At 45.1% G+C, this 16,533-nt stretch overlaps 1 protein-coding gene across 4 annotated transcripts in view; it reads left to right on the top strand.

Moving 5' to 3' along the window:
• Positions 1 to 16,533, top strand: part of AIFM1 (apoptosis inducing factor mitochondria associated 1) — an 86,173-nt gene that overhangs the window by 14,390 nt on the left and 55,250 nt on the right. For 3 of the 4 annotated variants that reach the window (XM_085863677.1, XM_085863676.1, XM_085863678.1), the window contains one exon: positions 13,808 to 13,877. In XM_085863677.1, coding sequence (XP_085719803.1) covers positions 13,808 to 13,877 — 70 coding nt within the window. Of the gene's footprint in view, positions 1 to 7,023; positions 7,173 to 13,807; positions 13,878 to 16,533 lie in introns of all 4 variants that reach the window. The other variant, XM_085863675.1, reaches the window with a different exon arrangement.

The following is a 16,533-nucleotide window of genomic DNA, read 5'->3' as shown; positions in this document are numbered from 1 at the left end:
TAATCAAAATTAAATGACAGTTGATTGACGACATTCACTTCCGACTTCCGGTTTTTGAGTTATGATGTCATTAATTGACTAAAACGTCAATTTTTCATGTTTGTTTGTCCTTTTATAGACTGCCAAACTGTTGGATAGAATGACATGAAACTTGGCATAGGTGATCCTTGGGAACGGACATAAGGGGATCAAGGTCAAGGTCAAAGGTCACGGGGTCAAGGTTACCGGATAACGTCAATTTCTCAATTTCATCCAATCGAGACGGGACCAACGCCATTCAACAGATAACTCTACCCGCCCATGGGCGGGTACTTTGCTAGTATCTATCTATAATTCCAGCAATCTCTGTGTTTCTCTGTCTGTCTGTCTGTCTGTCTGTCTGTCTGTCTGTCTGTCTGTCTGTCTGTCTGTCTGTCTGTCTGCCTGTCTGCGACCGCCGTTTCTCGACGACCGCCAGTCCGATCTGATTGAAACTTGCCAGGAATATTGCTGGAGCCCCGCAGATGTGCCTTTTCAAGGTTTGATGTCAATCGGACGAGCGGTTCCCAAGTTACGGCCATTTATATGTCGACCAATGACAGGACACGGTGCTATGACGTCACAATTAATGTTTATTTACTATTATTATTATTATTATTATTATTTTTTGTACGATTGACGTGAATTCTTCTTCTTCGTTTGGTATGATGTCACAATCGATGCTGGAGACCTGAGTATGTGCCTTTTCAAGGTTTGATATCGTTCTTCATCCATTTCAGCTGTTTCCCAAGTGTTTCCCAAGGTTTGAAAGCTGTTTTTTTTCCGAAGGTTCGAATGAATTGTTCAAATTATTAATTAATCCAAAGGTTTGAATTTTCCCAAAGGAAACAGCTGTTTCCCAAGGATTTGAAAGCTGTTTTTCCCAAGGTTTGAATTAATTGTTGTGTTTGGTAGACATTTGTGAATACATTTACAGAGAGAGGGGGGGGGGTGAGAGAGACAAGGGGCGTAACAATTCAAGAGAGGGGGAGAGAGGAGGGGCGAGAGAGGGGGGTGAGAGTTTGGGCGAGAGAGAGGAAGGGCAAGACTCGGGGGGGAGAGAGGGGGGGCGAGAGAGAGGGGCGTCACAATTCTTCTTCTTCTTCGATTGATATGTCACAATTGACGCTGGGGACCTGAGTATGTTTCCCAGGTTTTTCCCAAGTTATGGCCATTTATGATACGGTTGGTTTGATCTAATTGAAACAATGCCCCAATCCAGTCGTCGTTTAGGAGAGCGAAGGAACGAAGCTGCACATACTGGCACGCACCTAGGGGCACGCACCTACGTGCCCGCACTAGTTTACAATAAAGCGAGGAAAAATATGTGGCACAGGAAAGAGGTTTATTGGGAATGTTATGCAGGGGAAGATGAGAGAAAGATGTCGTGCGACAATTTTACAACAACTTACAAAGGATACACAGAGCAGACTTGTGGGGAGAATAAAACGGGCAAGATTTACAATGATCAAATGAAAACACTTATGCAATTCTACTTAAAGACGGCGCCACACACTCAGATGCACACTCGGACGAAAATATACCCAGATGTATGGCCAAGGACCTTTTGCAGCCAGAGAGGGAGGTGAGCTGAGGGCGCAGTTCTTTCGGGTACCTGAACGTTGGAGAGAAGGGATGCTCTATGGTGCGGCACCTGTCAATGGTCGTGTGGCTCGGTCCACGGCCGCCCGCGTGGAGACCGTGTCTGCGAAGGAGCGGGTAGGCGGGGATCAGGGCTGCAGACAGGACCCTACAAGAGACCCGGTCAAGGTCGGGTCGAAGTCTTCCCAGCTCTCTCACACTTTAAACGAACGACCCCCAAAGAGCGCAACCCCTCCATGACCTTCCTCCTTTCTTTTGCTATCAGCCGACAAACTGTTTCACTCCAACGCTCCACTCAAGACGACTCGTTTTCCAGCTCACCCGACCAATCTGAACGAACGGTGTCGTAATTTATAGATCTCCCTCAGCGGGGAGGGGCCTTGGTGAAGCCGACGTCACTGTTCGGCCTGATTGGACGGAGCTTCCATAGGGCCGCCCTTTCTGGGTGGGGTTTCGGCCATACCGGGAAGCCCGCCCACTCCGTGTGTCCGGACTCGCCAAAAAAAGGTACTACGCAAACATTCTGCCTCGGACAGCGAGTCGCCGGTTAGGCGAGCACGCGCATGTTCAGCCCATGCGAGAGTAGCAAGCGAGATGAAGGTGCGAGCAGGCAGAGGGTACCATGGGTCGTCGTGGATGGGATATAATTATTTATTAATCTAACTAAAAAAACATCGCAACACACCCCAGTGTCTTTCCAGTACACACAAGGAGGGGTTCTATCTGCACATATACTTAATGGAATAACTGACTTCGGGGCAACTGTATGTTTGTATGCATACGGTTCTTATAACCGTAACAATATATATATATATATATATATATATATATATATATATATATATATATATATATATATATATATATATATATATATATATATATATTTTTTTTTTTCTTCCCCACCTGTGGAACCAACTTTCACATCCTCTTCAATGTCGTGCTTCCCTCCAGGTCTTCAAGACAGCTGTTCACCACCATCTCAGATTGTACCCAATTCGAAACCTTGATCTCTTCTTCCCGTGTTAACCCCTCTCCCCCCTCCTCACCCCACCCCAATCCCTCCTCCATCAAAATTTCCAGTTATCCCTCCTGAGTTTCCTTCTGTATCCATCTTGTCCACCTCCTGCATTCTCTCCTGCTCCCCCCCCCCCAATCCCTCCCGACACCCCTTGTTTGTCTGCCTCCCCCTGTCTTAGCCTTCAGCTCTGCTGTTTGTATTTCCCCCTCTCTCTGCTGTTCCTTTTGTCTTATTCCGTCCTCATCCATTCAGCATACTTGTACTCATTCTTCCACAAGTCTCTACTTTGTGCACAAAAAATAGAAGTAAAAATACAGGAAACCACTGCTGAGTTCATGCCCTTTTATCTTGAAACCTCGACACTTATAATCAAAAGGAACAAGGAGTAGCAACAACTCTTTTGATGATCAATTTCCAGATCGTACGTTTACAGTATTAGCCACAAAACCACATCTCCCTTCAAAGCCTGAAGGTACACATCTATTAAGTTCATACCATTTTGTGACCTTGTTGAGAATCCACGCGTCTTCTGGACGTACTTTAACCGTCCAGACATTCACTTTTGATCATTGCTCGCTGTCGTTAACATCCCTGAATTTTCGTGCTGTTGTGCATCTCGCATTGAATACACTTCCATGCACTTGAAGCATTAACTGCACCAATTTTTGCAGCTGCAAGATGGTCTAAAGGGTAATACTCAAGAGACAAGTTGCAAGGACATGAGTACTTTGGTAGTAGCATACGTTCCTCCTGGCACCTCTTCATTGCAATATCAGCTCTTTTGGTATTTTCATTGTTTTTTTTTTTTAATGAATTCCCAATGACCTTTGTATAACATTTGTCATATTGTCCCCCAGGGGCTGAGAGATCGTTCACTAACGATGCACATAAAGTTGCAGGATGGTCATCCCGCTTCAATAATTTAACTCGTACTGAATGCTTCTGAAGTCTCTCAACTCATTGAATATTTCCAGAATCTGTGGACTTCTATTGAATGTGGTCACGTAACACTTGCTTTAGCAAAAGCAACCTGACTGAAGTGCAGTTCTTTCACTTGATCGGGTCCATTGAGCTTCGTGGGTTTGCAGGATTGCTTGGAGGTGTGCACACTGGCCTCTGAGTTGTCTAGCCTGGGTTCAAATCTGACCCAGCTATAAATTGTCATCCCGGTGTTTCACAGGAAGGGTGATTCATCAATGCGTTTTTGCCGTCCCTTGGATGGACGTTAAATCGGAGTCTCTTCTACTGGCATTAGTATGTGGATGTTAAATATCCCATGGTGTCCTCCATGAAGAGAAGGCGAGCTATCACCGGCACCATTAACAAATTCCACCCTAACCAACAGAGGGCATTCAGTGCATCAGTGGCACATCTGCACCGCACCCTCAGCCAATGATGCAAGCCAGCAGCCAAAGGCTGCACATGCAATGATAATAATTGAGCTTCGTACTCCAACGGAATGCTCAGTGGGTGTCTATATATATATATATATATATATATATATATATATATATATATATATATATATATATATATATATATATATATATATATATATATATATATATATATATATATATATATATATATTGTTGTGGTTGAGGAAATTCGCAAACCACCATTCAGGTCCCGTAGGTGAGATATCTCTGTAAGTACATGTGTAGTTAGCCCAAACCCGTTGTTTAGAGGGAATAAATGTAATTAATTCGGGCTGCGACCCTTTAAGATAGCCGTTTTTCTGTTCTCTCTTTATTTTGAACCAACCACGTCTCAACCGCCATCACACAACAACCACCAACCGCAACGCCGCTTCACAACAACAACAACGCCAACAGCCACGACCTTTACCATCACGACTTGCTCTCGCAACCATCGCATCACCGCCATTCCAAGCGTCACCGTGGCCAGGGACCGCCACTTTAGACCCTCCACCACCTTCACCTCTCCTCCTTCTACCGCCATTCCCGCACTGCTTGTGGGCACAGAGCGTCAGGCTGTCCTGGCCTCGTGCGGGACGCGCGCTGAGCCGCGGGTGCAAAAAGCGGCCTTTCCGAGGAAAAGTCGGATCAGGAATGATACACGCCCATTTCCCTCCAGCCCAATGATACATGATCCCTCCAATCATTAAGCACGGGGCGATTTGGCCCCGCCTCCAGGCGAGTCAGAGTAGAATCGATATATGCAAATTCGAGGATCAGGGGAGGTTCACGCCCACTTTTCCTCCGTCCAATGGGCGAGCGTGGCTCCGCCCCCGAGCCCATCCTTATCCGGAAATTTGCATATGGCTTCTCCTGCCGCACTATAAAGTGCCGAGCGCGGGGCGAATTCAGTCAGTTTGTGTTTCGTGCTCGGGCGAGTTGGAGAGGTGTGGCGGCGGCGAAGTGTGGCAGCAGCAGTCAAGACGGGTCTGGAGGAGAGTCGGTCCGTCGGGGTTCGGAGTCTGTCGGGGAGCTGCAGAGAGGGGAAGCCGGGAACGCGGTCGAGGGCACAGTGGAGTCGCTCGTCGCGGGACCCAAGCAAGCCAGCTATCCTCTTTCCCCAGAGCATCAACAACCCCCCCCTGTTTCCCCCCGCGCTGAGATAGTGCGAAAAGGGGGCCCCGTTCCCACCCCATTCCAAGCAGTGCCAACGAAACCCGCGGAGGAGCACGGAGTCGGGGCACCGCCGCCATTTTGCGGCTCATCACAAGACGGGTAGGCTCCATGCGGTCTCGGCCCCAGGCCCGTCTGCCCCCTTGTCGTAGAGGGTGGCCCCTTTTCTTTTGCTTTTGAGTATATGTGTTGTCGGCGCCGTCTGTAAAGTAAAACTGTGTAAGTGTTGCCGTGTGCTCGCGTAGTCGGTAGTAGATCTGCATTGTGTTTCTTTTGTTGCAATTGCTTTTGGTGCATAATTGTTGTGTTTCTTTTACATTTGCTTTTGGTGCATAATTGTTGTAATTGTATATGTGTGCTTTCCGTTTGCCGCGGAATAAATGTGCCTCATGTTGAACTGTTTTTCCCGTTTCGCTTCGTCTTTTCTTTGATTGAATCTCCATCTTACTTCACGTAAAGGGTTGGTAGTGGGCTAAATACGCCCGATAATTAATCGGAACCGTCGAGGTTGACGATAACACCGCTCGGTTATCCCGATAGTACGGAACGGGTCGCTTAAAGAGGCCCGTGTCCGAAGTCGACCTGCGGTGAGGTGCGATCGCCCGGTCTACCCTCCGTGTGGGCACTTAGGTAGGTCGAATTTGGCGAACAACCCTATCCCACGCGGGGGGCCGATTGGCACGATCGTGGTGAGGCCGAAAGGCCCACCCGTGACTAGTTCCCGGCGTTAGTCCGAGAGGGTCACGACGGAATTGTCCGTCCGGTGGGCGATGTGCCGCGATTCGAGTTACGTGGCCGCTCGCACACCGGCGGGCGCGAATTCGCAACAATATATATATATATATATATATATATATATATATATATATATATATATATATATATATATATATATATATATATATATATGTACACACATATAATGTGCAAGTAGTTGGGTCATGAGTAGTGAATATTACAGGCTCACGTTTCATTTTTGTAGTCTTTGTAAAATTATGATTTGCATGTAGTCAGTTGGTCTCAGGCTTTTTAAAAAGCTCAGGATCAGTTCCCACACTCGGTTACATGCTGCCACTCTGGAAAAATAAAATAAACGAATAAAAATATGTCGTTGTGATAAAATGGTGCTCTAATATTCACGATTATACAGACCAAGGAAATCATTAATGCAAATTATCAACCATGACAAGCAAATGTTATACCATTATCCTGTATGAGTTAGAAAATTTCAAAATGTGTTACTAATCTGAATCTTTGAATATTTACTAATGAGAGGTCGAGCTAGAACACAAAATACTTTCAATAGAGATATAAATTTGTCGGGAATCAAGCAATGTCAGACAAATTTTGAAGAAAGTCTGACTAAAATTGAAAGGCCAAGATTTAATGAGTTGCAACAATCATACTGATAAAACGACAACTTGAGCATGATGAACCACAGCCTTCCACAAATGGTTGCTTCTGACGGGCTTCCACGGATGACAAGTTTGGAACCACTGCTCGAGAAGTCTTCCAAAATGGGATTTGTCTGAATGGGAATTCAATCTTTTGTTAATGTCCCAAACAAATGCTGGCACTCAACTGCCAAATGGGTCAACCATACTTGTTCTTTGTCCTTTGGTTCTGCGAGGTTGTTTTTCATTAGGCTGCCACGAGTTTGTTTATGTGCATTTATTATTGTCTTTTCAGTAAAGACAACAATTGTTTCATATTCCTCAGATCTGTGTTTTTTACGCGTTGTTTGTTTTAAAAACTTTTGCGTAACTCTAATACTTGATTGTCTTCTCCCAGTGCATTCTGCTACACAGCGGGAAAGTGGCCTGGTTTCACCATCGTGGATTCGCGGCATGGCCACACATGCAGGCTCCGAGGGAGTTGGTGGGATCAACAAGATGTACTACATCGTCATGGGCGTAACGATCACGGGGACAACTTACTATGTAATGGCCCTTTGATAAGAATTGCACTTCCATTTTATGTTATAAAACGTTGTGACAAGAGAGATTACAATTGGCATTTTTTTTCTTCTAAAAGCGAGAATGTAAATTTTTCCTTTTCCTGTTTGTGCTACATTGCTTAAACTGAAAAATGAGCATTTCATCAATTGTCTTTTTTTTTGCCATTGGAGCCAAATGGAATGCGTGTCCTAATCGGATGCCTGGTGTTGGCTTAATTGTTCGGGAGGTGGGCTTGGGATCCGAGGATCCTGAGTTCAAATCCCACTTGGCTGTTGAATTAACACCAGGTGGGGTTGACTCTGCCTGTCATCCTTCTGAGGTCGGCAAAATGAGTGCCAGTTTTCTGGTATCTTGCGTCGGCGTGGCGACCCGTCCAGGATTGTGTCCAATAGCCAAGGAGACTGCTTTGGCAGCACCAACGCTCTGCACAGAGTGTGGTCCCAATGTATGGATGTCAGAACCTTCCCAGGTTGGATTGCGGTTGTGTGTGTTGGAGTGGTGCTGAAGTGTCATACACCAGATGGCGGTCTCCTTGGGTTAACCTGAGGCAGCCTCATCGGTTGGGTGCCTGGAATGTCCTATCCCGAAGAGAGAATGATCACCTGTCTCTGTTATCTGAGCTCAAGCGTTTGAACATCGGTATTGCAGCACTCTCTGAGGTTCAGAGACCGGATAGTGGCGTGATTATTGCGGGTGGTTACACCTGCTATCGGCCAGGTCACTATGATGGTTACCATGCCCAGGGAGTTGCTATAGCTGTGTCCAATGATAATTGAGGTAACACCGGTCAACAAACGTAATATGAGACTAAAGATTCATCACTCCTTGGGTGTTGTTTCCCTGGTCTCTGGATATGCTCTGAATGAGGCGAGTGATCTCACCATGGATGCCTTCAATGCCACGCTCGAGTCTGTGGTTGATCAGTGCCCCAGTAAGATACTTTTTTAGTCTTGGGGGATTTCAATGCATCGACTGGAACTGATAGGGATGGTTATGAGACATGTGTTGGTCCTCATGGGTCTGCAACTGTGAACCAGAATAGCACTAAGTTCCTTGACTTTGCAAGAAGTCATGGACTTAGGGTGGCTGGTTCATGGTTTCAGCACCCACAGGCTCATCGCTGGACTTGGAATTCCAATGCCGGTGGTGCAGCAAAGGAGACTGACCATGTGCTTGGTGATGGTCGCTGGAGGATGATCCAGAACTGCAGGGTCTACCAGAGTGCTCAGTTCCTCAATACCGACCACAGGCTTGTTGTAGCAACTCTGAAGCTGCAGCTTAAATATTCTTTAAGCTGCAGCATCCTTGAGCTTGCCAACATCCAGCCAAAGCTGGATGTTGGCAAGATCAAGGATGAGAAGGCAGCTGAGGAGTTTGTGAACAGTCTGAGTGGGGATTTGGGCAGTCTGGGTGCTTTGGGAATCCTGAAGAGTTGTGGAGTGCCTTCAAGACCACCATTCTTGATGTTGCCGGTGGATGTCTTGGAACTCACCATAGGGTGAAGAAGAATTTTTTCTCTCGGGAGACTGGATTCCATAGATCAGGCTCGGCTTAATGGCAGAGCTAAGCTGTTAAGGGAGTTGAGGTGTAAAACTAAAACTATGCGCTGAGGGTGGACAAGGAGGCCGATGTGTGAGGGGGTAGAGCATCACCTGTGGTCAAGTGACTCTTCTTGCTTTCAGGGGAATTCGCACATTGCGTTCCTCCAAACCAGTCTGTCTGCTGGGCCGGTTACTTTGAGCGGCTGAACCACACGGATCCACCAGCTGTTGAGTTGAATGTCAGTGGTGTTACAATCTCTATTGCTGACTCTCCAATCAACTGTGATCCACCTTCAATTGTGGAAACGCAGGCTACGGTGAACAGGTTGAAATGGGGTAGAACTCCTTGGATCTGGGGCATCCATGCTGAACTTCTCAAGGTTGGTGTAAATGCTGTACTCGTGTCTCTGCAGGCAGTTCTGTGCTCTGCCTGGAACACAGGCATCATCCCAACTGACTGGAAGAGGGGCCTTGTTGTCCCTCTCTGGAAAGGGAAGGGTGATGGCCAGGACTGCAACGACTGAGAGGTGATGATGCTCTCAGTGCTAGGCAAGGTCTTTGCTTGGATAATTCTTGATAGGGTTCACCACCATTTGCTTGAACATCAGCGCTCAGAGCAAATGGTTTTACACCAAGGAGGTCAATGTTTGACAGTATGTTTGCTCTTCGGGTTCTCACTGAACGCAGACGAGAGTTTTGGCAGGGGCTGCTTGCTGCCTATGTTGATCTCTGTAAAGCTTTTGATTCAGTGAATCGGGATACCCTCTGGAGGATTCTTGGTCTTTGTGGGGTACCACCAAGACTAATCACTCTGATGTCTGAACTATACTCTGGCACTGAAAGTGCTATAAGATGTGGTGGTACCATCTCTGACTTATTTCCAGTTGTTGCTGGAGTTCATCAGGAGTGTGTACTGGCCCCCACCATTTTCAGCGCTTCTATGACCTGGATTCTTGGGAGTATGTTGGAGAGATCAAGCTGCCGTGCATCATTTGGGAATGTCAAGATCTCTGACTTTCGCCGATTTCACAGATGATGCAGTCATCTTTGCGGAGAGTCTAGATATCCTTTTGGGGGCCCTTGAGGTGCTGAATGAGGAGTCGGAGCTGCTGGGATTATGGGTTTCTTGGGTCAAAACTCAGATGCAGGCTTTCAATGGCATCTTGGATGCTGCTATCTTGTCTGTACCTGTTTGTGGTGAGGATGTTGAGGTTATGGAGAGATTCACTTACCTTGGCAATGATATTCATGTTTCTGCTGGCTGTGAGCCAGAGGTCAATAGACATTTGGGTCAGGCCTGGGGGGTGGGGTCATGGATTCACTGGACCATGGGGTGTGGCGCTGTTGGTACCTCTGCAGGAGGACAGAAGTCCGAGTCTTCAGGTCCTTGGTGCTTCCAGTCTTGCTCTATGGTCGTGAGACTTGGACTCTGACCAGGCAGATAGGGGTGGGCCAGGCATCTGCCTGGGGGAAGGCCAGACGGAGGCCCCTGGAGTACCGACGGAAAGTGGACACAGCGGCGTGCTGCTCTGGCGCATGCTCCCATTCCTGACCTGACCTGAATACTCGGTCAAATGGCATCCTTGTTTCCTTGTTCAAGGTCTACATGAATGTATGACCACTTTACACTCAGTGTTGTTTACTGTGGATCCTTTGTATATTACCTTTGATGCACTTAATAATGGAGAACAATTCTGCATACGGAATATACATATTTAAATGCAAGTGGTTCGATTCCGAACAGAGAACCACCTCAGAACACAGAAGTGCAAGCAAAGTTCCAGTCCTCTCCCTGCCAAGGGAAACACCTGATATATGATGGTCAATCAGCCAAAATGCCATTATTTAATGTTTTATCATCAACTTTGTCTTCGAAAATATTGTGTTACAGCAAATTATTGGGAGGTTGGGCCAGGGGTTTGGGAACTTATAAGGAACAAATGTGCGTGCGTGGTTATGGGTTGTGGGGGTGATGGGTGGGTGGCAGGGTCGCGATTGCTAGGGGAGTATCTCGGACCCTCTTCCCGGCTGACCCTGAAGCCGACGAGTCGCGCGATGGTGTGCTAAGCCAGTGGTTCTCAACCTTTTGGAGCCGCGACCCACCAAAAAATTTAAGTTGGGGTTCGCGGACCCCCCTCCTGACTCACACTTGAAACACACTGCAGTGACTTCACAGAGCGCATAAAAAAATCCACAGTGCCTGGATCACATTGGTCAACGCTTAGGTACTGCCAGCTGTTAAAACTAAACAGAACTAAACCAAACTAAACTGGCATCACAAATTAATAATTTCCACTCTGATGTATAATACAGTAAAGACAGCCAGCCACATTCATAAAAAAGGCTTCTGTAATTGCAAAGAGCGGTATGTCGCCTATTTATGCACGGGACACAGACTGGAAGATTGAGCGACCCTCTGCTGCAGACAGAGGTTACTATCACACATGACAGCCACCAGACGTACACAAACCTTGCATTACTGACCAAAAATACACAAAAAACTAAACTACATAACAAAAACTACCAAAACTACCACTTCCAAAACTTTATCTTTCAGTCCCCTTCTTGTCCCCTGCATGGCGCCTGCTCCATCTGTACACACAGAGATGCAATTTTCCCAACTTAGCCCCTCCTCGCGCATTTTGCTGTCCAGTTTGTTAAAAATGTCACGACCAGTGCAAGTTCCTTCAAGTGTCGAGCAAAACAACATATCCTCGTACATTTTCCCCTCGTAGCTGTATATTGCAAAAACAAGTAACTGTGCATCATTGGAAACATCTGTTGTTTCGTCAATTTTGAAGGAAAATCTTTCACTTTTCTTCACTCGTTCAATGAGCTGCTCTTTAATGTCGTTGGCCATTTCACCAATGCGCCTCGCCATTGTGTCATTAGACAGTGGAATAGTCTCACGTGTGCCAGATATTTTTTCACCATGCATAGCTGTGGTCATTGCAATCGCTGCTGGGCGGATCAGGCTCTCTGCAATAGTATGGGGCTTTTTGGATTGAGCAACCAGGTATGCCGCTTCATATGAAGCCAACAGGGCTTTGACAGGGATTGTAGAGTGCTCACGTACAGTCGTCTTTTGGCTCCAGTTCTCCCTCCTTACGACGAAAAAAATCTAATGGTTTGTCAATGTAGGATGGGTGTTTGGTTTGTAAATGTCTCTTCAATTTCACTGGTTTCAACCTTTCGTGAGCAAGCACTTCTGAACACAGAACACACTGTGGATATTCCACTTCATTTTTGGCTAGGCATGTGAAATCCGTACTGCAGAAAGTCAGTCTGATATTTCCGACGCTTGTTGGAGGCCAAATCTGCCGCCGGCGCCTTACGTTTTTCAGTTGAACTTGTAACAGTTGGCCCACCTTCACATGTGTCGTCTTGAGCTGGCAGACGTTTTTTGACAAGCCACCGATCCATATTCAGCCACCTTGCAGTAGTTAGCTAGCGCTAACATTGACTTTCAGCACCCGCCACTATGCTGCGCTCTCGCTCTCACTCGCACACGCACACGCACACACATTTCACTTGCTGCTCAAATCTGTTTCATAATGACTACATTATAACATTGGTATGGGAGATTTAATTGAAAAATCATTTTCCAAAAATATTTATGAATTTCTTTATTATATATTTGTTTTGACAACCTTCCCGCGACCCCCGAAAACAATGTCGCGACCCCCAGGTTGAGAACCATTGTGCTAAGCAACCACAGATGCCATCTGAAATGCTTAATTTAGGTAGGTTCCAGCAGTGAAATCCTGCTTTACTTTCCTGAAAAATTAATCACTCCAGATAAGGACTGAGCTTCCCAGCGCTCCACTGTTACCAATCAGAACAATCGAGTGATACCGTTTGTGGAACACTAGCTTTTGTCTCACAAAATGCTGCCTATTGTCTCATGTAATGTTCGTGGAATGCTGGTTAATGTCTCACCATGTCAACACCATACCACACTGACTCTCTTAACGAACAAGGGGTGTGGTGCAGGTGAGATGGGCAGTGTATGTGGGTGAGTGTAATGTGAGCCTCCAGAAGGACTGTTGTGGACTCTGTTGATACTCCGCAGAACCAGGGCGAGTCTGAAGTTTGTGCGATGGTAGATGCGAGGATGTAAGACGTGTGTGTAAGTCAGCTTTACGTGCTTGGAAATAAGTCAACTCTGAGGAGATTCACTCTTGATAGTCGAGTGTTTGTGGTTGGTTTTAATAAAGTCAGCGTAGGAGGTAATGTGAATGAGGATGTGGTGACCATGCTTGGAATCCCATTTCTCCACGTCCATTCTGCCTGCTGCTCTGCTCCCATTCCATTGGTGCTCTGCGCCCATTCCGCTGCATCCTCCAAGTGCTGGTGGTTTGGTGTCTCAGTGGTGTGGTGAGGACAGGGCAATGGGCCTGATGTTGTGTCAACAACGAGGCCGAATCTGCTGTGCAAAAGAGAGTACCTGTTCGGTGTATGCTATTGAAGTGCTCCTGAATGGATTTGCTTGGTTCGTGCCATGATTTGTCGAGTTCACGTGGTATGTGGTTTAAATCTGGAAAGAGTTGAGAAGTGTTTGAGAGTGATGTTTGAGGAAGAGAACAATGGGGAAAGTTGTAACTACATTCACAATGGATATTTCCCTTCCCCTGATATGGGGCTGTGGCTGGGGCTGTGGGGGTGGGGGTAATTTCGCGAAACAAAATTACTCCAGATGTAACTAACTCGTGATCCCGTGTGTTTTGGCATGTGTCGTCCCAGGGTCTCCCAAAAACCGTCACGTGTACATATAATATCTCAATCACCTTTGTGATATCCCTGTGCCTCTTCTACTGTTCTCCCCCAATTGTCTTCCCCTCCACTCTCCTCCCAAAGAAATTCAGTTGATATACTGATGATTGAATGAGCATGATGTTGATGCACTGTATCACTGTCACAATGGGCCCAAAATTCTCTTTCTGCATTGATGTTCCTTTGAGACTGTTAAAAAAGAACGAATATAAACGTGCTTTTGTCGAAGCTTGCTTTTGGAAGTGAAGACTGCTTGTGCCTTCCAGTCATCTCCCAAAACCCTTCCATTTCTCCTTCCGACAGACCTATCGTAAGATGGGATCCAATATGGAACAATACGGCGCCAAGATTAACCCTCGGACACAGGATACAAGTAAGCTTATTGGTATATATCTTTCCTGTGCCCAATAAAATCAAAGTGAGTATGTTAACAAATATTGAGAATTTTATCGTCTAAGTTATTCATAAACAAATACTCTGAGTATGCTTCTGCATGATAAAAACACTTTTTTTTTTTTCAACTTTTCTTTGGCAAGAAGGAAAAAATGATTCCATTGGTGGAACTGTTGACTCTGGGACATTTGAATTTGTCATTGCACTCGAAAGAACCAATGATTGATGTATCAAATATACTCCAGAAGTAGAGAAAATACTTCCTTGGAGAAAACGGTTGGTAAGGCAAATAGCATGAAATATTAGTGTTTTTCAAAAAGGAATTATAACTCCTTGAAGTTATTTTTGTTCGTTTTAGCCACATACTTAATATGACCAGACTTCCCTAAACTTTTGCTGATATTTTTCTGTTGGGTGCTTTGTTTGCCTTTTGGTGTCTTGAGGATCACTATGATAATGCTGCTTGCTACCTCCGCCACCGCAGGTGAAGGAGGTTATGTTTTCACCCCTTTCTGTCTGTCTTTTTGTGTACAGGATGTCTCAAAAAGTTGTGGACGGATCCGGATTGAATTTTGTGGACAGGTTCGGCGTGTGACAATGACGAACTGATTAGATGTTGGTGAATATCTGGATCCGGATCCGACGATGAGAATTTTTAAGTGATTCTTCACCATTGAGAGATGGGGCTAAAAATGATGTATAGCACGATATCTCAAAAAGTTATGGACAGGTTTGGTGTGTGGCAAGGACGAATTGATTCGATTTTGGTGACTATCCAAATCCAGATCTGGATACGAGAATTATTTAATTTTAACAGTGATTCTTCACCATTGAGAGAGAAGGCCAAAAATTATATCATACTGTATAGCATGATATTTAAACAATGTATTGGGCCTGAGATGTTCCTTGGATCAGGCATTACGTGGTGGAGGTATGTGCTCTATCGTGTGCCCTTCTTGTTGAGTATTGTTTCATATTGAGATATATTTTAATTTTTTTTTATTATGGAGTATGGTTGTTTTTCAGAACCTCACTAAATTATGTTGGCTGCAGCGCAAGTAAGCCCAAGCTCAGCATTCAAACTACATTGACCAAGAGTTAAGCTGACTATCCGAGAAGCTAGTTTGTTTATATCCACTTTGTCATATGAATCTCAACATCAGTGAATACTAAGCAGTGAAGCATGATAAAAGAAATTGGGAACAATGATAGGTTTGTACGTTGGGCATTAATGTGTTTTTTATGTTGTTCCAAACCCCGAGGTTCTTTAATCACATGTTGTCTAACCGGCAAGTAGGTTGAGTTCAAACTTGCGTTTGTTTAAAGGTTAAAGCACAAGCGATACAATATGCACAGCAGCGTGGCACTGGACACATCAAAGCAAATGATGACTGGCTCTTCTTCCCTTCTTCTCCCTATTGAGTAGTTATTAAGAAAGCTTCTGTGATGAGGCTGAAGCACAAGCTCTATTGCTCTCACATCATAGGCAGGTCAGTGGTCTTTGTTTTCTCCCATCTATTTTCCCATATTGCTTTCTCAGTCCTCTGATCTTCTCTACTCTAGGATGCTCGTTATCTTCCATTAACCTCCTCCTGTTTAAATTTACAAAATCCAGGCTGACTGCACACATAACCTTTTTATTCTTCACTTCCCCCATCTCTGGAATTGCCTTCCAGAAACTGTTCTATCTTATTCATCACTCCAAGACTTCAAGAAAGTAGTGCACCACCATCTCATCATCCCCCCCAAATAATCTTTATTACTCCCATTAACCCTTCCAAATCCAACCATCTTGTATGCTATTGTAGTTTCCTCCCCCTAACCCAACCCTTCTCCCTCTCCTCTTTTCCTGTTTGTTCATTCCCTTGATGTTTGTCCCACTGTCAGTTCTACCTTGATCTTACATGAGCCTCATTCGTGTAAAAAAAAAAAAAAAAAAAAAAAAAAATTCTGAGCCAAGAAACGACCAGGATGGATTCCATACTTTGAAAGTTTAGTTCAACAATTTATTTTCAACGACGGTGAAAGGCTTGAGATATGTCAATGAATATTCAGCTTTCCCAAGAAGTTATTTGCAGAGGACCAAACACTTTACCTCGGTCGGTTGGTCACTGGTTGACCTTAAATTTGCATTACAAATATCATATATTGGTGATCAGAGAGGAGATGATGACTTTGCAGAAATGAAAACTTTAAAATACGAGAATGGCATTTACATTTAAAAATATGCTTAAGTGCATACGTCTACCAAGCTGAATAGTTTACGTTTTGTATCCCATCCCAGTGATCGGCCGGATCTGCATCTGGACTTTAACCAAAATCGAATTGGCTTGTTCTTGTCACCCACCCAAATGAACTACCATGTTTTGCAGTATCATGTTTTGCAGTTTTGCAGTTTTGAACTATCATAACGTTTTGAAATATCATGCTATGTATTGTTTTTGGTCCTGTCTCAATGGTAAAAAGTCACTTGGAAAATTCAAAAATTCTAGTGTCTGGATCCAAATTCGGATCTTCACCAAAATCAAATATTTTCCATTTTGTCACACACCCAACTTGTCTACCAAGTTTCATCTGAATCCTTTCATAACTTTGAGATATCCTGCTCACAGACAGACAGGGGTGAAAACGTAACC

The sequence above is a fragment of the Eptatretus burgeri genome, chromosome 18 (genome assembly GCF_056783735.1).
Source record: "Eptatretus burgeri isolate ZD-2024b chromosome 18, Ebu_testis_v1, whole genome shotgun sequence".
Lineage (NCBI taxonomy): Eukaryota > Metazoa > Chordata > Myxini > Myxiniformes > Myxinidae > Eptatretus > Eptatretus burgeri.
The sequence above is the reverse complement of the archived record's forward strand: the minus strand, read 5'-3'. Positions and strand labels throughout refer to the sequence as shown.